The sequence below is a fragment of the Acomys russatus genome, chromosome 6 (assembly GCF_903995435.1).
Source record: "Acomys russatus chromosome 6, mAcoRus1.1, whole genome shotgun sequence".
NCBI classification, from domain to species: domain Eukaryota; kingdom Metazoa; phylum Chordata; class Mammalia; order Rodentia; family Muridae; genus Acomys; species Acomys russatus.
The window spans coordinates 52,425,804-52,448,112 of record NC_067142.1 but is presented as its reverse complement, the minus strand read 5'-3'; the positions used below and the strand labels follow the sequence as shown (position 1 = coordinate 52,448,112).

Genomic DNA, 22,309 nt, shown 5'->3' with positions numbered 1-22,309 from the left:
TTAAAGAAATTACCTTATTGATATTGAGGCTATAATTTGTTGCCCAGTGGTAAAAAAATTCAGGTGGTCCTGAACCAAGGTGAGAATGGTGGTGGTGATGATGATGATGTTAACACTGTAGAGAAGATGCCTATAGGTGACATAGGGAACATTATGATTAGGTGAAGGTCTTAAAGCAGTGCATATTCACAAAAGAACAAAAATCATCTTGATTATATAATCAAAGAGCAACTTCTAAGACAAAAGCTTGCAAAGGCCAATAATTCTTGAGGAAATATTAAGCCATCAATAGCAGATCTACTTCCTAGTCTGCAGCTGTCTCAAATTTCTACCCCCCTGCCTTGTTTGTTTTATTTTTCCCCTTTTAGTGAAAATAGATTCTTGGGGCTGGAGAGATGGCTCAGAGTTTAGGAGCACTGACTTCCAGAGGTCTTGAGTTCAATTCTCAGCAACCACATGGTGGCTCCTAACCATCCATAATGTGATCTGATGCCTTCTTCTGGCCTGAAAGTGTACATGCAGGCAGAGCACTGTATACATAATAAGTGAGTAAATCTTAAAAAAAAAAAAAGGTTCTTTTCCTATACAGCATGTCCTTATAGTTTCCTTTCCCTTTGCTCCTAGTTCTTCCTACCAGTCCTCTCCTCCCCTCCAGACCCCTCTCTGTCTCTCATTAGAAAAGAACAGGCTTCTAAGAGACGACAGCAGAACACAGCAAAATAAAATATAATAAGATAAGACAAAAAACATCACTTCAAGGCTGGACAGGGCAACCCAACAAAAAGAAAGGAGCCCCAGGGGCAGGCACAAGAAGCAGAGACATAGGACTCCCATAAAAATACTAACCTTAAAACTATAATATATGCATAAAGGGCCTGGTGCAGAGTGATGTAGGCCTTGTGCTCCCTCCTTCAGTCTGAGTTCATATGAGCTTTGCTGAGCTGATTTTGAGGGACACATCCTCCTGGTTTCCTGCATCCCCGCTGGCTCTTACACTTTTCCTACCTCCTCCTCTTTGGGGTTCCTTGAGCTCCAAGGAAAACGATTTGATGGAGACATCCCATTCACAGATATATGTTCCAAGGATTTTCTCTCCACATAATGTCTGGTTGGTGGATTCTCATCTGTTCCTGTCTGCTGCAGGAGGAAGTATCTCTTGAGTAAGGCACTAATCTATGTGTATAGAAGACTATCATTAGAAGTCATTAAACATACATATCTATACATACATACATATGTATACATATATATGTACATACACACACACTTATTTAAAGACCAATAGTGCTTTGCTTTATCCTAGGTCTCTGGTTCTTGGTTACCGAAGCAGTGTGTTGGGTATGGTTTCCATCTTGTGGAATGGGTCTTAAGTCCAACCAGACATTGGTTAGCCACTTCCACGGCTTCAGTGCTACCGTTGCCCAAGCATATTTTGCAGGCAGGACAGATTGTAGGTCAAAAGTTTTGTGGCTGGGTTGGTTTTTATGCTTCTCTTTTGGTAGTCTGCATAGTACCTTCCTGTACCAAAGACACTAGAATGTAGGGGTGAAGGCTTCATGTAGACACCAGTTTGACTTCTCCATGTTCAGTTAGTTGTGTCGGCGCTGTCCGTGGCGGTGGGGCCATCTGTGAGGTGGCAGAGAGCATACCTTTGTCTTAGCAACATCCTGGGTGGTTTGGGAATTTCCATGGGACCCACCTTGGGCAACAACTCAATTAGATGCAATGCAGTCCGAGTGTTGGAAGCCTTGTTTGATGACAGGAGATGGCAAGTTGGAACTCTGTCTCCCCCATTATTAGGAGACCTCATTAGGATTTCTTTATATATTTTAGGAAGTTTCCACTGCACCAGGTTTTCATACCATTCCTCAGAAATCCCTCAATTCTAGCCCTTAACTCTTTTCCCCTCCCCTTCCTAACTTGATTCTTCAGTTCCTGTCCCCACCTGCTCCAAGTCCATGCATAAAATCTGTTCTATTTCCTCCTTCCAGAGAGATCTGTGTGTTACCTCCTAGTCCTTAGCCTTTCTGGGTGTACACGTTTAAGGTGGGTTGTTATTTATCTAATAGCTAATAGTCACACATAAGTAAATTATGCAAGCATACTTATCCTTCTGGGTCTGAGTTAGCTCACAAAGGATAATTTTTTTCTAGTTCCATTCATTTGCCTGCAAATTTCACGATGTCCTTTTTTTTTTTTTTTTTTTAAATAGGTTTTCCAGATTATTTATTTATTTATTTATTTATTTTGGTCTTTCAAGACAGGGTCTCTCTGTGTAGCCTTGGTTGTCCTGGACTCACTTTGTGGACCAGGCTGGCCTTGAACTCACAGCGATCCGCCTGCCTCTGCCTCCTGAGTGCTGGGATTAAAGGCATGTGCCACCACCTCCCGGCTTAATAGGTTTTTCAAGACAGGGTTTCTCTGTGTAGCCCTGGCTGTCCTGGACTCACTTTGTAGACCAGGCAGGCCTCAAACTCACAAAGATCCTCCTACCTCTGCCTCCTGAGTGTGTCAGCAAGCCCAGTTTACAATGTCATTTTTTTAAAACAGCTGAGTAATACTCCATCCAGTAGGTCTTTTATTGTTCAGGATTGTTTTAGCTAATTTAGGGTTTTTTTCCCCCACATTTCCATATGAAGTTGAGAATTGACCTTTCAAAGTCTGTCGAGAATTATGTTGGAATTTTGAAGGGGATTGCATTGAATCTGTAGTTTGCTTTTAATAGAATGACCATTTTTACCATGTTAATCCCCCAATCCAGGAGCATGGGAGATCCTTCCATATTCTGATATCTTCTTCAGTTTCTTTGTCAAAAGCCATTTCCGCATTTAACAAGATGATCATGTGTGTATTTTTTTCTGTCAGTTTTTTTTAAATCTGGTGTATTACATTTATTTATTTACATATGTTGAGCCATCCCTGCATGTCTAGAGTGAAGCCTACTTGATCATAGTGGAAGATCTTTTTGAAGTGTTGGAGGATTTGGTTTGCAAGTATTTTGTTGAGTACTTTTGTATCTGTGCTTATAAGGAAATTGGTCTCTAATTTCTTTCTTCATTGGGTCTTTATGTGGTTTGGGTATCAGGGTAACTGTGGCCTTATAAAATGAATTTGGCAGTGTTCCTTGTTTTTTTTTTGTGGAATAATTCGAGAAGTATTGGCATTAATTCTTTGAAAGTCTGGTAGAGTTCTGCACTAAACTATCTGGCCTTGACCTTTTTTTGATTGGGAGACTGTTAACAGCTGCTTCTTTTTCACTAGTGGTTATAGGTCTGGTTAAATTGCTTATCTGATCCTGATTTAGTTTTGAGAAAATTATCCATTTCTTTTAGATTTTTAGTTTGGTTGAGTACAGGTTTTTAAAGTATATCCTTAGGATTCTGTGGATTTCCTCTGTACCTGTTGTTATGTACCCCTTTTCATTTCTGATTTTGTTAATTTGGATATTCTCTACTTTTTAGTTAGTTTGGATAAAGGCTTATCCAGTTTATTTTTGTCAAAGAACAAACTCTTTGTTTCATTGAATCTTGTGTTGTTTTCTTTGTTTCAATTTTATTGATTTTTTTTTTTTTTTAGCCCCGAGTTTGATTATTTTTTGCTGTCTACTCCTCTTGGGTGTGATTACTTCTTTGTGTTCTAGAGCATTCAGGTATGCTGTTAAGTTGCTAGTATGAGATCTCTCTAGGTTTTTGTTTTGTTTTTCAAAACAGAATTTCTCTGTGTAGTCCTGCCTGTCCTGGATCTCTCTTGGTAGACCAGGCTGGCCTCAAACTTGGAGATCTGCCTGATTCTGCCTACCAAGTGCTGGGATTAAAGGTGTGCACCACTACTGCTTGGACTCTCTAGTTTTATTTTTATTTTTAATTTTTTTTTAAATGTAGATACTTAGTGCTGTGAAGTTGCCTCTTAGAACTGCTCTCATTATGTCCCATAAGTTTGTATATGCAGCGTCGTGATTTTCATTGAATCCTAGAAAGTCTTTAATTTCTTTTCTTTCTTTCTTTCTTTCTTTCTTTCTTTCTTTCTTTCTTTCTTTCTTTCTTTCTTTCTTTCTTTCTTTAAAAAAAGATTTATTTATTATGTGTACGGTGCTCTGCCTGTATTACACCTGCAGGCCAGAAGAGGGCATCAGATCACTGATGGTTGTGAGCCACCCTGTGGTTGCTGGGACTTGAACTCAGGACCTCCGGAGGAGCAGTCAGTGCTCTTAACCCTTGAGCCATCCCTCAAGCCCCAGTCTTTAATTTCTTAATTTCTGTCTTGACCCATTTTTCTTCTTCTTTTTTTTTTTAATTTTTTTTTTTTTTTTTTTTTTTTTTTTTTTTTTTTGAGACAGGGTCTCTCTGTGTAGCCTTGGCTGTCTTGGACTCGCTTTGTAGACCAGGCTGGCCTCGAACTCACAGCAATCTGCCTACCTCTGCCTCCCAAGTGCTGGGATTAAAGGTGTGTGCCACCAGTCCCTGGCCCATTTTTCATTCAATAGAGAGTTGTTCAGTTACAATGAGTTTGTAATCTTTCAGGTGTTTCTGTAGTTGATACATAGCTTTAATTCATGCCGGTCAGTTTTCTTGTATCTTCTGAGACTTGCTTTGTATCCAAGTACATGGTCAGTTTTGGTGAAAATTCCATGGGGTAAAGAGAAGGTATATTCTTTTGTGTTTGGATTAAATATTCTGTAAATATTTGTTAAGTCCATTTGGCTATAATGTCTGCATTTCTCTGTTTGTATTAGTTTTTGTCTCAATGACCTGTTCATTGGTGAGAGTAGGGTGTCACCTACCATTAGTATGTGAGGGTCATTGTGTGATTTAACCTTTAGTAGTGGGTTTTTTTGTTTTTGTTTTTGTTTTCAGTTTTGCTTTAATGACTTGGGTTTCCTTGTGTTTGGGGCATAGAACTTTAGAATTGAGGTGGCATCTTGGGGATTTTTCCTTTAATAAGTATGTAGTGTCCTTCCCTATCTCTTTTGATTAGTTTTAGTTTGAAGTCTGTTTTGTCAGATAGTCAAGTGGCTACACCAGCTCATTCACTCCTTAATTCCATTTGCTTGGAATATCTTTTTCTAATTCTTTACACTGAGGTAATGTCTATCCTTGATGTTGAAGTATGTTTCTTTGATGGAGCAGAACAATGGATCTTATTTTGAATCCGTTCTGTTAGTGTTGTCTTTTTATTGGGGGAATTGAGACCATTGATGCTGAGAGATAGCACCGAGCAGAGTTTGTTGATTATTTTTTCTTTTGATTTTGCTGGTCTGAGATTATTTATTCCCTATGTTTTCATGGGTGTAGTTAACCTGCATAGGTTGGAGATTTCCTTATAGCACCTTATTTAGGGCTAGATTTGTGAATAGGTATTGTTTAAATTTGCCTGTATTACAGAACATCTTGTTTTTTCCAGCTATGGTGATTGAAAGTTTTGCTGGGTATAGTAGTCTATACCCATCTTTGGCTGGCATCTTTGGTCCCTCAGAGTCTGTCATCTGTCCAGGTCCTTCTGGCTTTTAGAGTCTCCACTGAGTAGTCACATATAGTTGCAAAAGGTCTGCTTTTATATGTTACTTAGTCTTTTTCCCTTGCAGATTATAATAAATAAATACATATATGTATATATGTATGGACAGATAGATATATATGTGTATGTTTAGTGTTTAGATTACTATGTCCTGAGGGGACTTTTTTTTCTGGTCCAATCTCTTTGGTGTTCCAATGATTCTTGTACCTTTATAGGCAGCTCTTTCTTTAGATATGGAAAAGTTTCTTTTGTGACTTTATTGAAAATATTTTCTGGGGGTTTAGCAGTTAAGAGCACTTTCACTGTTCTTTCCCCCCGCCCCGATTTCTTTAAGGGATATGTTAATTTCCTCTGTGTCTTCATACAGGTGGTTTTAGGATCTTTTTCTTGTGCTTCAGCTACGTTGGGATATTCAGGGCCTGCTGTGGTGGGATTGCCCTGGCTGTTATTGATTGTGGTTTTTTTTGTTTTGTTTTGTTTTGTTTTGTTTTTTTAATATTTATTTATTTACTATGGATACAGTGTTCTGCCTGCATGTACATCTGCGGGCCAGAAGAGGTCACCAGATCTCATTATAGATGGTCGTGAGCCACTATATGGTTGCTGGGAGTTGAACTCAGGACCTCTGGAAGAGCAGTCTTAACCTCTGAGCCATCTCTTCAGCCCATTGATTGTTGTTTTTTACTGACTTCCCTCTAGGCATGTGGGACTTGGAATGATTATAGGTCTAGGTGCTGATTTCTGGGTTTGTCTTTGTTGGGTGAGGGTTTTGTTCTTTGGTTTCTGTTTCCTCTCTGGAGTTTTGGAGAGTGTGATGCCTGTGTGTTGCTTGGTAGGAAATTTTCTATGGATCTGACAGTTGTGACCACTGGAGGTTCCAGGTAAAATGTGTTTCTGGGCATTGGGAGCTGGCATTTACGAATTGGGATAGTACAGGAGCCTGAAGGGGTTCACAGGAGGGAGGAGAGCCAAGTGTTCAATTAGGATTTGCTTATTTGCTTGGACTAGGGGTAAGACAATGAAGAGAGGTCACTCCAGAGGATGTGCTGTAGTGCTGGGGATGAGACTGCCAGTTGCATCTAGACAGAAGGAGAAGGGAAGGTCTGTAGAAGAAGTCTTACCTGCCTTCCTGGCAGGAGAGGTTGGGGGTAGCAGGGAGTGCCTGCTGGAGTTGGGGGTTGGGATAGAGCAACAGGTTGGGAGAGGGAGGTTAGGAGGGGAAGGTCTGTGGGATCCACAGGTGATGTGGGCAGAGGGAGAAGGAAGGAAGCAGGTGTTCTCTCTCACAGATAGGGGGTTGGGCTTGCAGGAGAAGAGGGAGTGGTGAAGATCTTCAGGCAGCTTACCTGTTTCCTTGGTTTATTTAACTTCTGTGGTCACAGGGAATGCTTGCTGGTGTTGGAGGCTGGGATACTGGAATGAGCTGAGGGAAGGAAGGGGTCAGAGAGGAAAGGGAGGCCAAAGCAGGCTTCCTGCTACAGAACTGGGGATGAGACTATGAGGGCTTGGAGGAGCAAAAGAAGATGTGTGGGTCTGCCTTCGCCTTCAGCCTACATGCTGCCCTGGCAGGAGTTGCTCTTGGGTTTGGAATTTCTTCTTATCAGAAAAGGAAATGCAGTTTGCATGTATTGAAAGATGCCATCAAGTTTGCTGTTTCTATTGTTTATTATACTTTATTTTATTTTTGCTTTTCTTTTGTGTAGAAAAGCTGTCCTGGAACTTGCTCCCAGACCATGCTGGCCTCAAACTCACAGAGATCCTCCTGCCTCTGTTTCCCTAGTGCTGGGATTAAAGGTGTGCACCACCACCGCATGGCTGTTTCTGTTGTTTAAAGCAACTGAATTCTAGTTATATTTGGAATTGATTTTTGTCTCTGTATTTGTGGCTTGTAACATTCTTCACTATTAGGTGATTATGTGGGAATAAGGATAAGAAAATGCTTGCCGGTAGGTAACATTTAAATTCAGTCAGGTCTGATATTATGTCAGACAATCATAGACTGACCACAGAGGTGGCAGAAATAGTGCCTAGTTTTCTGGTGTTTAATATAAAAACTTTGTTTTATTCACAAAGTAGTTAAAATACCTATAAATATACATTCAGGCCATGTATATAAAGAAAGCACAAAACATAAATGTTTAGCCTTGTGTCCAATCTCTTTATGTTCACATAATCCAAAATCCAAAATCATCCCCAAATTTGAAACACTACTGGTCCTAAGTGGCCGGGTATACTCTACTTGTATATTTAATATCTACAACATGCTTATACCAAGTTTGAATCTAATTTATTGTTTACTTGATTAAATTCTACAATTATTTATTGTCTCCATTTTTTTTGATAAGTAGAAACAGTCCCCGAGCTGGTCATGGCAGTACATAATGTAATCTCAGCACTTGGGATACTGAGTGAGGAGAATCATAGAGTACAGACCAACATGGACTACTTAATGAGACTGTGTTTCAGCAAAACAAAATCCCAATATATCTTTGCATTACTTTTGCTATTATCCACATTATTTTATTGTTTTGTAAAAATAGCACTCAGTTCAGTATATTTCCTTTTTAAAGACAGGGTCTCACTATGTGGCTCTGGAACTCTGTGCAGACCAGGCTGGTCTACAGAGAATTCACAGAGAAGTATATTTCTTAAATAGAGATAGATTTGAAGTGAAAAATCAGGGTATAATTTCTAGGAAGTAGCGCATATGTAATGTTTCTAAAGACTCTGACCATGTGTCCCTTTGGGGCATTTCACCAATATGAAAACTAGTTTACTTGTTCAGATAGAGGCAAAAAATAGATAATAACAGACACTACCTGTCTTTGAAGACAAAGGATACTATTCTCTGTCTCTGATCCTGAGAAAAGGTAGTTTGTGTCTCTGAAACCCATAATTTAGGTTGATATGATATAGTTTAGATACATTCACTCCTAATGGCTGACATTCTTGTATAATTTAATTTCTTGAGTCTCCATTTCTAGTTTATTCGAATATATCCTGGCTTTTTTTTTTTTAAACCGAAGCCTGCTTTTTTCCAACTTGCATTCATCAGTATATTATGTATAGTAGCTAATTATGCATTCCTCTTTTTAAACATATAAAGTTAATTAAATGTAGTAATTATGATATTAATCATCATAGATCCATTAGAGTAGCTTTAATGAAAAAGGCATATGCTAGTAAGTATCAGCAAGAATATGGAGAAAATGCAACTTATGTGTACTGCTGATAACAATAAAAATGGTGCTACTGCTTTAGAAAATAATTTAGTAGTTCTTTTTAAAAATTATTTATTTATTATTTATTCAATATTCTGCCTGCATGCCAGAAGAGGATACCAGATATCATGTATAGATGGTTGTGAGCCACCATGTGGTTGCTGGGAATTGAACTCAGGACCTCTGGAAGAACAGCCAGTGCTCTTAACCTCTGAGCCATCTCTCCAGCCCTAGCAAATAATTTAGTAGTTCTTACAGTTACACACAGTTACAGTTACCATGACCCGGCAATTGATTCTTATATGCAATACCCTTTGAAAACATTTCCACAAATCTTGTATGAGAATAATTACAGCAACATTATTAATAATGTCATATAAGCCAGTGAATAGATAAGTAAAATGTCATATCTAGTCAAGAAAATATCAGTTGACACTGAAAAGCCCTGTTTCTGTAGACTCTGTAGAGTCTTGGAAAACTACAAAGTGAAGTAGGCTAAATATAAATGACCACATGTTTAAAGAGTCCATTTATATGAAGTATCTAGACTAGGCAAATCATGAAGAAAGAAAGTAGCTGAGTAGTGGCCAGAGATTGATAGGCCTTATGGCTGTCAACTGATATAGGCACAGAGTTTCTCTTCTCATTGATGAAATGCTCCAGAATTAGCTAACAGTGATAGTTATGGAACTGGAATCTACTTAAAAACACCAAAGTGTATACCAAAGAGTGAATTTTGGGACTAGTGAGATGGCACACTGACCTGAAGACCCGAGTGTGATCCCTAGGATCCAAACGGTGGAGGAGAGGATCAGCTCCCGTAAGTGGCCCTCTGGTCTATATATTCATGCTGTGGTGTGCCTGCTCCCTCTCCCCAAGTAAACAAAATGTTAATTTTATAGTGAATTTTATGTTATTTTAATTATATCTGACTTAAAAACAGAACCAGTCTTTCAAAGCCTCTTCTGTTGGTGTGTATCAGGTTTCAACCCTTCAGAGACCAAGATTCGCACTCCTGATGGAAAAGTGTGGCAGGAGGCTGAGTTCCAAAACATGAGCAGAGAACTGTATCGAGACTTAGCACTTCAGTTGGCAGGTGAGAGCGGACCTTCATGTGTCTTGCTTATTTTATCTAGCATGCTAAAACTTATAATATTAAACATGAAACTCTCACCAAACTCGAGATGTTCCCTTTTCTAAGTGTATTGTATGTTAGGTGGTAGTGGTTTAAGTCATAAGACTCTCTTAGCCTCTTGGCTCTCCTCTAGGGTTAAAATTAGCCTCCATGGCTCATGATATAGAAACTAGGCTATTTTTAAACTGGGGGACTTTTAAAGTCAGGACAGACTGATTTTAAGGAAACTTAGAGTTACTTGTGGTTTACTTCTCTTAGGCCTCAGAGGTCTTTAAAGTGGCCAGTACTTTCAGCCACCATGTGCGGAGATCAGAGTGTTACAGGAGGGTGCATGTTAGAGAATTAGGACTAAGAGGACCCGCGGAAGGCGGGCGATGAGAATAGTGGTGCCACTTCCTGAGCATCTAGTAGGGTGCTGGGTGTGATGCTGTTGCTTAATCTTGTTTATTTTTTTAACAGTTGAGGAATTGAAAGCTGAAAGAATAACTTTATTCCAGGATTGCATAAAGAATTAAAATCAAGATTAAAAATCAACAGTTTTAATTTAAAACCTGACTGACAGCTTTCTAGTAAGCCCCCACAAAGATTTTATTTATTTATTTATTTATTTATTTATTTATTTTTTTTGTGGCCTTGAGTGCAGTTCCATTTTCTTCACTCTATTAACACTGTGTGCAGAATACTTTTCTTATGTGGAGATGATGTATAGTGTAGTAACGATGAACAAATATTTTAGAGCTAACTTACGAGAGTTCACACTCTGGGCTTGCTGTTTATTAGCTATATATATCTGAGGTTGTGTGACATAACCGTTCATCCTTGGCTTCCGCATCTTAATAAGAAGTGACAATACTACACATCACAGGACAGTGTCATAGTCTGGCAGGGACTGCTGAGTCAGGGACTTAAAAGGTTCAAAGGTTGTTATACTCTGCCTTTCTCTCTTTATGGTGGGTAAGCTGTATTTTTTTTTTTTTTTTTTTTTTTTTTGGTAAGCTGTATTCTTAACCTAACTACCTCTTCCCTATGCGTTTGCTATGTCCTCCCTGTGTGTAAGTCATTACTCCGTCCTGCTTTCATTCCTCTGTGTCAAGGGTTCCCTCTGTCTCGCCACGCTGACTCACACACTGCTGAGTGTATTTTATCATGCCTCTTTGGCTTTCTCTCCAGGGACTGCCCTGGTTCCCCCTTCTGATGAGAGAAAGTGTCCTTCTACTAATGGCCTCTGATTTGTTTTCTCCCTTTATATTTGTTTGTTTGCTTGCTTGGGGTTTTGCTGTCATCAAGATCATTAATGACAGTCACTTTGCCATATGCAATGTTTAATATCCATATGTCATTTTGATCCCTTGGCAGCATTTGATCCGATTAACCACCTCTCCACTGAAAGTCTTCACCTGGCATTCTAGAAACATTTGGTTTTTCTCTTAAATCTACCTGGTCCTTACTCTTTTCTTTTTCCACCCCTACCCTGTCATCTTAGCTTTCTTGTTTATTTATCCAAAAAGACCTACCAGGAAAGGTATGTGCTCTTAACACATGAAATAGTTCTCTTGTAAATATTCCTATGTCTGTGTGCCAGGTTGAGGCCTTCTCCCTGAATCCAAACTCTTACCGACCTGCTAACTATACATCTCCTTTTAATGTGTTATAGATATCTCAAGCTTAATGTCCAAAATGGAGATTACTTGATGTGGTTGTGACACATCCCTTGAACTTGTTACTCCAGTAGTCACTCTAAGACCCACATCTTAAGTAATTTTTGATCTCCCTTTTTCTTTCATATTTTCTATTCTATTACTAAATCATAACCACTTTCATCACCTTTGTCACTAGTACCTAAATTAAGGCACCATCAGTCTGTTGCTTTAATTCCCCATGTATTTTCCTTACTGCTAACTTTTAATGAGTCTGTTCTCAATACAGCTGCAAGGGCAAGCTTGCTAAAGTCTTGTTTAAATTGTGTCACTTTTTTGCTCAGAATGTTATACAAACTTCCTATTTTACTGCTGAGCAAAACATGAAAACCTGTAGAACCCTTTCCTCATCTGGCTCTCACTTACGTCTCCAGCCCAGGGTCCTACTGTCTGCACCAGAGACCTTGCTGCTTCTTAGACAGTTTGCTCCTCCTTAGAGCCTTTTACTCAAAAGTATTTCTACTCTGCTTATAACAGAGCTCCATGTATACTTTAAATTACATTGATGAGACCCGTAGTTTAGGTTAAGTTTTTGAATTTCTGTGGTTAGTATATTTACATTTTGTAAATTTTTTATGTTAAAATTTTCAAATAAAATAGTAATCTAAGAAAATGCTCCTCTGAAATTCCAAACATGCAATGATTTAGAAGCATGACTGCTGTAGCTTCTTCCCATTTCTAGAAATGAGGTGGGTTTCTCAAAGCTTTCTGGAAAAAAAACCCAAAAAAACAAAAAACCAACCAACAACAACAACAACAAAAAACCAAAGCAATAACCACAAAAAAGAATTGGTACCTAACAGTGGAGTAGTGGCCGTCCTTAAACCTTTCTGTAGTAGGACTCGACATTGATAGTTTGTGGGTCATAGAAATAGCCTTAGTGACAGTTTTCTCTCATACTTCTAAGACCACAAAAGGATGCTTGAAACTGAACTCTATTTATGCTTTGGTTTTCTTACACATGTGATAGTACTTAATTTATAAACTAGGTGTAAAAGATAAACTTACTGTTTACCAAACCCAGCATACAAATTTCTTCATTAAGTTGACAAGTGTGGCCTTTCACTTTACAGGCACACTGCATGACTTTTTTCTAGTATGATCTTACTGCTGGCATCACTATTCTTGAGTTCTGGAGCCTTTAAAATAGTTTAGTTGAAAACATCTTGCAGCCAGGCGATGGTGGCACACGCCTTTAATCCCAGCCCTTGGGAGGCAGAGGCAGGTGGATCGCTGTGAGTTCAAGGCCAGCCTGGACTACAAAGTAAGTCCAGGACAGCCAAGGCTACACAGAGAGACCCTGTCTCGAAACCCTCCCCCCCCCCCAAAATCTCAATGATATCACTAAGCAAATAGTCTAATAGCAGAGATGGCTACTTGTGTCTAACAGGTGGGTAGCCTGTAGGTGGCCACTCTAGACAAAGGTATGTTCCAGTCTGCCTAGCTAGAGCTGGATAGCAGGAGATGCCATCATGCTATTCAGAATGATGCACAATTTGCAACATGAATTGTTAATGTATGGAAATTCCCACTAATGTTTTCAGACTGCAGTTGACCTTGGGTACTGAAGCTGCAGAAGGGGCCGGTGCTGCACCTGTCCTTCTTCACTGAGGAGTGTAGTGCTGAATGAGAGTCATAATGATGGCTGTCTTCGTTTATGCATTTCAGATGACACCTCTGTAAAGGAGAAACCTGCTGAAAAGAGTAAAGAGAAGAAAGTGGTCAAACCAGTACGAAAAATCCAAAAAGTAACACAGTTCACAAATCCAGAATGCAAAACAGGTTGGTTTTTAGTGTTTTGTTCAGCTTAAAGTTGGATATTATGGAAATAGAATCTATATGGGTATAAATATTTTACCAGATGCTATTGTTAGGAACGTATGAAAATTCAGTCTATTGTATATATCATTATTATTATATACATGTGTTTTGTTGAGGTATATTTGACAGCATTAACTATCCATATTGAGAATATATAATTTATAATTTTTTTTATATATCTATACAATTATTGTTCATTATATTAGTACTGCTATGAAAACATTCCCAGCAAAATCTGCTAAAGGAAGGAAGTGCTTATTTTGGCTCACATTTTTGGGGTGTGGTTTATCATGGCAGGGAAGGCAGAGGTGGGAACAGGAGGTAGATGCTCATATTTTATTCTCAGTCAGGAAGCAGAGAAAAATGAAAGCTGCAACTTAGCTCAGTTTTTCCTTTTCATTCAATCTGGGACCCTCACCTCACAGAGTAGTGACATCCACATTTACGATGGGTTTTTCTTCCTCTGCTGAGCTGTTGTGGAAGCACCCTCATAGCACAGTATCAGAAGTGTGTCCCTGGTGATTGTAAATCATATCTACTTACTTTATAATGAAGATTAATCATCAGATTCATCATATGTTCAAATACTGAACACATCTATCACCTCAAAATGTTTTTTCTAGTATTTTTAATAGAAACATATAAAATTAAAATAGTGAATTTCCCCCATGAGTAATCTTTTTTCTACAAGAGGGTTAGTCATGATCGTCTTTAAAACATATCAGAACATCAGTGTTCTTTCCAGTAGTAGTTAAACTAGACAAAGAATGGATCACACTAGGAAAACAAGAACAGTCTGCTTATGTAATGATTGGCATGTCAACCTTGATTCAGATTGCTTAAATTCATATTATAACTAATTTAATTTCTTTGGCACATGAGCTAATTTTAATGTGACCCAGTTTGCTCATATGTAAAAAGACCACTCAGGGGTGTTTGTCTCACAAGGTTGTTGTGAGAACTAAAAGCATTAATAGTAGAAAAATGCTGCTGTATAGTGTGCCTCACACATGACATGAGGTCCAATTTCTAGCTGTCCTGAAAGGTCATATTCAACAAGTAACTCCTAGCTATGAAAGACTAGCAACAGTTTGAGAACTTGTCACTTTCAGTTTTAGGAGACTCTGAATTGATGCATTCACTCATTATCCAGATATTTTCCAGCAGTGGCTGTATGTGTGGCAGAGTGATGTACTAAACTTAGATAATAACAGTGGTTAGCAAGACAAAAGATTCCTGAGAGGCACAGATAGAAACAGAGGGTGACTATGATAAGAGATTGCAAAGCCTATGGGAAGCAGAGCAGAGTGATGAGGTGCTGTTGTTTTGATCCAGCCCTTGTCTTCCTGGTTATGTTCGTCATTAGAATGACAGCACATTCTGTGATTAACTTCAGATGCAGTAATAAAGTAATGCAAGTTCTGTACAAATAAAACTTGTTTTATAAGAATATGAGTTATCTTAATGTTAATTAGTAAGTATAAAAACATTTTATATAGTTGTTGGTGGCACATGCCTTTAATCCCAGCACTCAGGAGGCAGAGGCAGGTGGATTTCTGAGTTTGAGGCCAGCCTGGTCTGCAGAATGATTTCTAGGACAGCCAGGGCTACACAGAGAAACCCTGTCTCAGAAAACAAACAGAAAGAATCCAGAAGAACAAACAAACAAACAAACAAAATACCCTAATCTGCTCTATTAAGTTTAGAGAAGAATGAGTAAAAAGGGAAAGAAATCCATGTTATATGATACCATGTAACCCTGTCAGAGGCATCCTTGGGCATGAAGAGCAGAGATTGTGTGATAGTCTGCTCCATCTGTATGCACTTTGCCATTAACCTAGACTGAATAGCATTAAATATGTTGAAACTGTGTTAATAATTTTCTAGTGAATCATCTTCTTTTTAGAATTACTTTATGAGACTATTTCAGAAGGCCACAATTTAGTTTTATTTTATTTTATTTTTCTGGATATTTTGGCTACATATATGTCTGTGTAGCACATGTGTACCTCAGAAGCCAGAAGAGACTTTCAGATCCCTTGAAATTGGAGTTACAAACAGTTGTGAATTGCCATGTGGGTGCAGGGGATCAACCCTGAGTCCTCTGGAAGAGCAGCCAGTGCTCTTTAACTACTGAGCCATTTCTTCAGCACCTCCCACACAGCACTTTCAAAAACCAATGCTTCAAAAAAGTGTTTGTTTAATTTTGAGTCCGAAAATAAAGGTAAAAGTACAAAGAATTCTGGTCTATCATTTTATAAAAACACAGTTAGAACTCATTAAATACTCTAGAACCACTGTTTAGGGTTAATAACAAAGTACAAAGTTATAATATATATATGTATGATATATGATATATCATACATAACAAAGTAAAAAGGCATTTCTAAAGTAAATAGGGGCTGACTAAGTGGGTAAAAGTGCTCTCTGTGCACAGGCAGGGACCTGAAAATGAATTCCCAGAAGCCACATAAAAGCCAGACATAAAGCATTAGCACCTGTAATCCCAGTGCTCCTGTGCCAACTGGCCTGGCCTGCGCCACAGAAAACCTGTCTCAAATGAGGTGGAAGGTGACTAGACTAATACCCAGCGTTTTCATCTGACTGACCTCTATATGTGCACAGTGGCATGTTTTTGCTTACACACACACATACATACACACACACACACACACACACTTTAAGCAGAACATACTTATAATTCAGTTTTGTAACTAGTTTATTAGATCCATATTTCCACTTAAACTGCTAAATTAGAGCTTGTTTAATTTAATTAGTAAAATATCTCATATAATACAATAGGGTAGAATGCTAGAGAACTGGAAAAATACAAGAAAACAAAACTGTTATTTTGATACAAACAAAAAAGTACTAGTATTAATTTGCTACTTTTAAATAGTTTTCTAAATCAATCTATCTATCATGTTAGTACAGTAGTTTTAAAGTCATAGTAGTATAACTTTAGTCATTGTATACCTAAAACATTTTTGTATGTATCAAATTTTTATCTTTTTATTTTTAAAGTTTGTTTATTGAGGAAGGGCCTCACTTTATATAGTCTTCATTGGCTGGAAACTTGTTATGTAGACCAGGTGTGAACTCACAGAGCTCTCTTGCCTCTGTTTCCTGAGTGCTGGTGTTAAAAGTGCACCACCACTGTCAGTCATGGTGTTGCACACCTGTAATCTTAGCACTCTGGATGCAGAGGCAAGTGGATCTCTATGAATTCAAAAGCTAACTTGGTCTACAGGATAAGTTTCAGGGCAGCCAGGGCTACACAGAAGAAACATTGTCTTGAAAAACCAAACCAAATCAAACCAATAAAAGAAAGAAAGAGAGAAAGAAGAAGGAAAGAAAAGAAAGTGCATCATTATGTCTAGCCCAGAACTTTGGCTTTTGAAACATACTATGATATGTTTGTTTTTAAAAAGGAACTGTCATTTTAACAGACAGTGTGTATAGTGATTTTACTATACTTTTATTAGTATTGGCTTTTAAATACAAGTGATTTTTTTGTTTTTAATTATTTTCTTTGTTATTTCATTTCCTTTTTCCCTAAACTGGCTTTAACTCAAATCCCTCCTGCTTTTACTTCCTGACTGCTGGAATTAGAGGTGACCTTGGTAGATGTCTGCAACCACCACTCTTTGCTTCTTCCAACCCCTAATTTAATTTAAAATGGAATCCAGGGCTTGTGTATGCTAAGTAAGCTCACTGCTGAGCTACATGTAGCCATTGCCTTCCTATTGGTCATGTTATTTTACATTTAATTTGATGGTTTTTTTTTTAATGATTTCTATATTGTAAACATGATTTACTACTTTTTATATTGCTATTTTGAGATGATCTAATTGAATTTTCTTATGTATGAAGCTAATGAAAACAATTTTCCTCTTAGTAAATAACTTATTTGCAGCACACCTTTATTTTTATGAACTTTTATAATTAAAGGCAATTTAAAACATCGATTTTTATTGTATTATTGTAATGTCTACTTATGGGAATACAACTGTAAAGTATGAAAGTCTCAATAAGTGATTACTCCTATTTTTATGTTTCTTAAAAGTTTTATCCCTGTGCTTAGATTGAGCTTTCATTTATTTAGCAAACAAGTTTTATCTAACTTGAAATTTCAAGAATCATTGTGATTTGATACTTAGTTTTATTAGCATTTTACACTTATTTGAGATGTGGATGCAAATCCAGATTTAAACAGGCACAGCAAGATGATTCAGTAAGTGAAGATAATTGCTACCTAGCCTGGTGATCCTAGTTTAACTCCTAGGACCCATGGGGTAGAACGCACTGGACTGATTACCTCAGGTTGTTCTCTGACCTCCCATGTGTGCAGTGGCACATTCTCCCCACTCCCAAAAAATAAAATGCAAAAGATTTTTAAAAAAGATTTGAACAAACTGTTAACCAATTTTGATGGCTTAGAGTTAAAAATAACATTAAAAATATTTTTATTTCTTTTTATTTGTATGGATTTTATACCTGCACATATGCCTGTGTACCATATGTGTTCATATTAGTTCTCACAAAGGACAAAAGAGGGTATTGAACCTCTTGGAACTGGAGTTGCAGATGGCTGTGGGCCTCCATGAGGGCGCTAGGATTGGAACTCATGTCCTCTGGAAGAACAGCGAGTGCTCTGAACTGCTGAGCCTTCTCTCTGACCCCTAGAAATGTACTTTTAATGGCAGACCTTTTGATTTTAGCAGAAAATAAATGTAAAATTTATAGAACCTACATTACCAGTAATATACTTCTTAAAGATAAAGTTTTAAATTTAGTGCAATATATATTTTAGGTAATAGTCGTTTGATAAGTACATCTTCTTGGCGAGATGGACAAAAGTTAGTAAAGAAGATTCTGGGACCTGCACCCAAGATGGAGCAAAAAGAGCGAAGACCAACATCGAGTGACAGAAGTGGACGAGAAAGGATGGCTAAGTGTGGTGAGGCTGTAGTTAAAACTGCTTCAAACCCAGGGCTGCTTGCTACACACTTAGAAGGTGAAAATATGTTGGAGAACAGTTAAGATTTTGCTTTAAAATTATTACTGTAGCTCAAAGATGCAGAGCGTGGACAGGTCTGCAGAAGAGTTAGTCTTTCCAGAGGTATAGTAAGTCAGATCTAAATTTGTTTAAAGATTCAGGACTCTCTTAAATTTGACATTCAAATTTATTCTTTTTTTATTTAAGTACATTGAATATTGTTTTTAAATTATCAGTATTACCTGTATTATCAGTAGGCCCAGCTAGCGATCAATCAAGACACAGACTAAAAAGTGGGCAGCGGAAGTTAGAGGTGAACGGCGGAGCTGCACAGAGGGATGGAATCACACCACGCCACAGATCCACTTCAGAGGTTTAATAGAGAGATACAGGAACCGTCTCTAGAGACACACGGAGAGGAGAGGGAAGAGGTAGAGAGAGAGGTAAAGGGGTAGAGAGAGGGGAGGGTCTGTTCTTTTATATGGCCCAGGGCAGGGCCACACCCCCGTGGCAGGTAAGTAGTGACATCACAGGTAGGCAGACTAAAGCAGAATCCTAACACAGACACTTGTTATATTTTAAAATAGCCTTAGTTAACCTGGGGCAGGGCGCAGATATCAGTCCTCTAAACTGCCTCCCATAGTGGGGCAGGCATGGAATCCCTGCCTCAATCCCAGGCCATCTGTTTCCCATAACTTCTATCAAGCTATCTCCCGTCCATAATCCCAAATACTTGCTAATGTTCCTCATCTGGGCCAGATTCTCCATCCACGCCGGCCATGTGCTTCTCTTCCATCTAACCCATGGCGGCCTTCCTCTCTTCCCTTCCTCTGGTCTCTCTCCTGGTCCTTCTCTTCTTCTTCTTCCCAGAAATCTCCTCCCCCCACCCTCCTCTCTCACCTTGCCACACCTCTATCTCCTCTGCCCTGCCCAGGTGGGATGGCTTTTTATTAATCAAAAGGTGGGTCACAGAGACAGCAAGCAGTAATTAGCATCAAAATACATCAGACCATCCCCCAACACGTTGACTGCTATTTAAAATAGTTGTGAGGCTATTTAAGGGGGTGATTCAGTGGTTAGAGTGCTTGCTGTTCAAGCATGAGGCCCAGAGTTCAGGTCCCCAGTAGCTTACCTGGGGACCCAAGACAGAAATCCGTAGAGGAAGCTGACTAACAAGACCAGCTGTATAAGTGAGCTCTGGCTATGACTGAGAGACCCTGCCTCAGTGAATGAGGTGGAAAACATTAACCCGTGGCTTCCACATGCACATACCCCACTGCCAATACATGCATGTCCATACACATGTATGCCTACATGCATACAAACATACCAATACACACACAAACACACACGGAAAAGGGAAAAATAACTAGTTATATTTTGCATAAACATTAACTTTGAGAAATGAAATGTAAAGTCACCAGAGGCCAGCTTTCCTTTCAGCAGTGAAATTTGCCTTAGTTAATTTAAGTCCATTATGCAAGAAATGTCGTCAACTCTGATTTAATATATTGCAGTCAATATGTATATATATTTTTTTGTTTGTTTGTTTGTTTGTTTTTAGAGACAGGGTTTCTCTGTGTAATAGCCCTGGTTATCCTAGACTCGCTTTGTCTACTAGGCTGACCTCGAACTCACAACGATCCGCCTGCCTCTGCCTCCCAAGTGCTGGGATTAAAAGTGTGAGCCACCACTGCCCGGCTCTTTATTTCTTTCTTCTTGCCAGTGAACTCATGCATATTCTCAGTCTAACATTAAGCCATGTCAGCAAATAATGGGTAATAAAATGGTTGTTGCATACATAATGTTTATTGTACTCTGTCATTCATTGGAGAGTCATAAGAGGCTCAACTGTTAGCCAGCAGAAGAGTGTTTTCTAGGAAGTAGGCAGTTCTTTAATACCCAGGACTTCACATAGACCACAGTCCCTGGCTACCTGAATATATATGTAGTATAATAGAAAGGAACCTTATATATTTCTAATGCTTCTTACTGTAGTATTTTATTTTTCTCTAAAAAATGGATAAAATACCAAAATAATATTTTAAAATATTTTTGAGATTTGTTTTATAGATATTAATAAGATGTGATATGTAAGAGGTCAGTTTTAATCTTTATATCAATAGAAATCTGAACTTGCAGAAATTCTCTGGTAAACTCATCTAAATTTGGTGTCATTTAATTGGAAAACGAGTCAGTATTGTATAAAATTTTTAGAAAAAAACAGTATTTTTCAGTGCCTTTATTAGTTATATTTGGTGCAGGTTGATCTTTTTAAAAAAAAACTTGGGGATTTTATTTGTACGGGTGTTCTGACTGCATGTGTGTCTGTACACCACATGTGTGCCTTGTTTCACACAGATGCTAGATCCCTTGGAACTGGAGTTAGACAGTTGGGAGTTGCCGTGTGTGCGCTGAGAATCAAACCCAGTGGTCTACAAGAGCAGACATTTCTCTTAGCCCCAAGTCTTCTCTCCAGCACCAAGTTTGAGCTTTTTCAAAGCAGTTAAAATTGCCTTTCTTAAAGATTTCTAAAGAGTTTTACTGGTTAGGTTTGTTGTTGCCTGGAGGCAGCCTCATATAGTCATGGCTGGCCTCAAACTTATGATGTAGCCAAGGACATTTATGAACTTCTGATTGGCCTGCCTCTGTGTCCTGAATCTTGAAATCGCATGTACTTTTTTTTTTTTTAAATTCAGATGGTTTCTGAAAACAGTATTGATTTATTATTATTATTATTTGGTGTTTTTAAGGTAGAGTTTCTCTGTGTGTATGTATCCCTGGTTGTCCTGGAACTTGCATTGTAGACCAGGCTGGCCTCAGACTCACAGAGATTCACCTGCCTCTGCCTTCCAATTGCTGGGCTTAAAGGTATGTGCTACCACTGCCCTATTTTTTAAACACTTTTTGAAGAGGGGAAAAATTAAATATGCTGTGTAAGTGAAATAGTTGCATATTCCTTTCTAATATAATATTTTTACAGAAATTCTAAAAGATGTATTATAAGAAAGTATAATTTATATGAAACATTTACTGATATAAAAGGAAGTTTACGATTACATTCATTGGGCTGTTAAGGGATATTTGAATCGGAGTTTAAAATAAAGGAAAATTTCTTAAGTTTCTTCTTAGTGCAGTACATCTTAGGAATGAATCTGAAGTTTTAGTATAGCTCACAGTCTGTGCATTTCAGGGGGCCACATTGGAAGAGCAGAATCTGATCCCAAGTTGGATGTTTCACACAAACATCTTCCACGAAGCTCAGAACGGTCAAGAAGTAGAGCTCGCCCTGAAAATAGTGCATTGAAGTCAGCACCATCCCTTCCAGACAATAAGCAGGAGGAAAATGCTGCCTTAAACAAGGATTTTTTGCCAGTTGAAATTCGTGGCATTCTTGACGATTTACAGCTGGATTCTTCAGCTCAGACTGTGAGGCAAGAGATTGCAGAGTTACAGAATCAGAAGTCATCAGCACCCGTGCAAGTGCCCCGGAGTCACAGCCCAGTGAAAAGAAAGCCTGACAAAATAACAGCTAATGAGGACCCACCTGTGATTTCCAAAAAGCGCCACTACGATACAGATGAAGTACGGCAGTACATTGTTAGACAGCAGGAGGAGAGGAGGAGGAAGCAAAGCGAGGAGAAGAAGGCTCAAAAGGAGGCCACAGAGCAGAAGAATAAACGATTACAGGAGCTCTACCGGAGACAGAGAGAAGCCTTCGCTAAAGCTAAGTCTGTGCCTCCCGATCCATCGGCCTCTAGGCGGCTGCAGGAAACTTACTCCAAATTGCTACTAGAAAAGACGTTGCTGGAAGAGCCACCTCATCAGCATGTTACACAGGAAACACAGGTACTAGTAGTTATGGGAACACAAAGTGGGGTAATTCATGGTGAGCAAAATTTTACTTGTTCTACAGAGCTGT

The 22,309-nt window shown here is 38.6% G+C and overlaps 1 protein-coding gene across 1 annotated transcript in view; it reads left to right on the top strand.

Annotated features, from left to right (window-relative positions):
* Nucleotides 1-22,309, top strand: part of Cep350 (centrosomal protein 350) — a 133,160-nt gene that overhangs the window by 31,244 nt on the left and 79,607 nt on the right. The window contains exons 7-10 of the mRNA XM_051147620.1: nucleotides 9,718-9,831; nucleotides 13,236-13,349; nucleotides 18,202-18,348; nucleotides 21,581-22,236. Coding sequence (XP_051003577.1) covers nucleotides 9,718-9,831; nucleotides 13,236-13,349; nucleotides 18,202-18,348; nucleotides 21,581-22,236 — 1,031 coding nt within the window. The remainder of the gene's footprint in view (nucleotides 1-9,717; nucleotides 9,832-13,235; nucleotides 13,350-18,201; nucleotides 18,349-21,580; nucleotides 22,237-22,309) is intronic.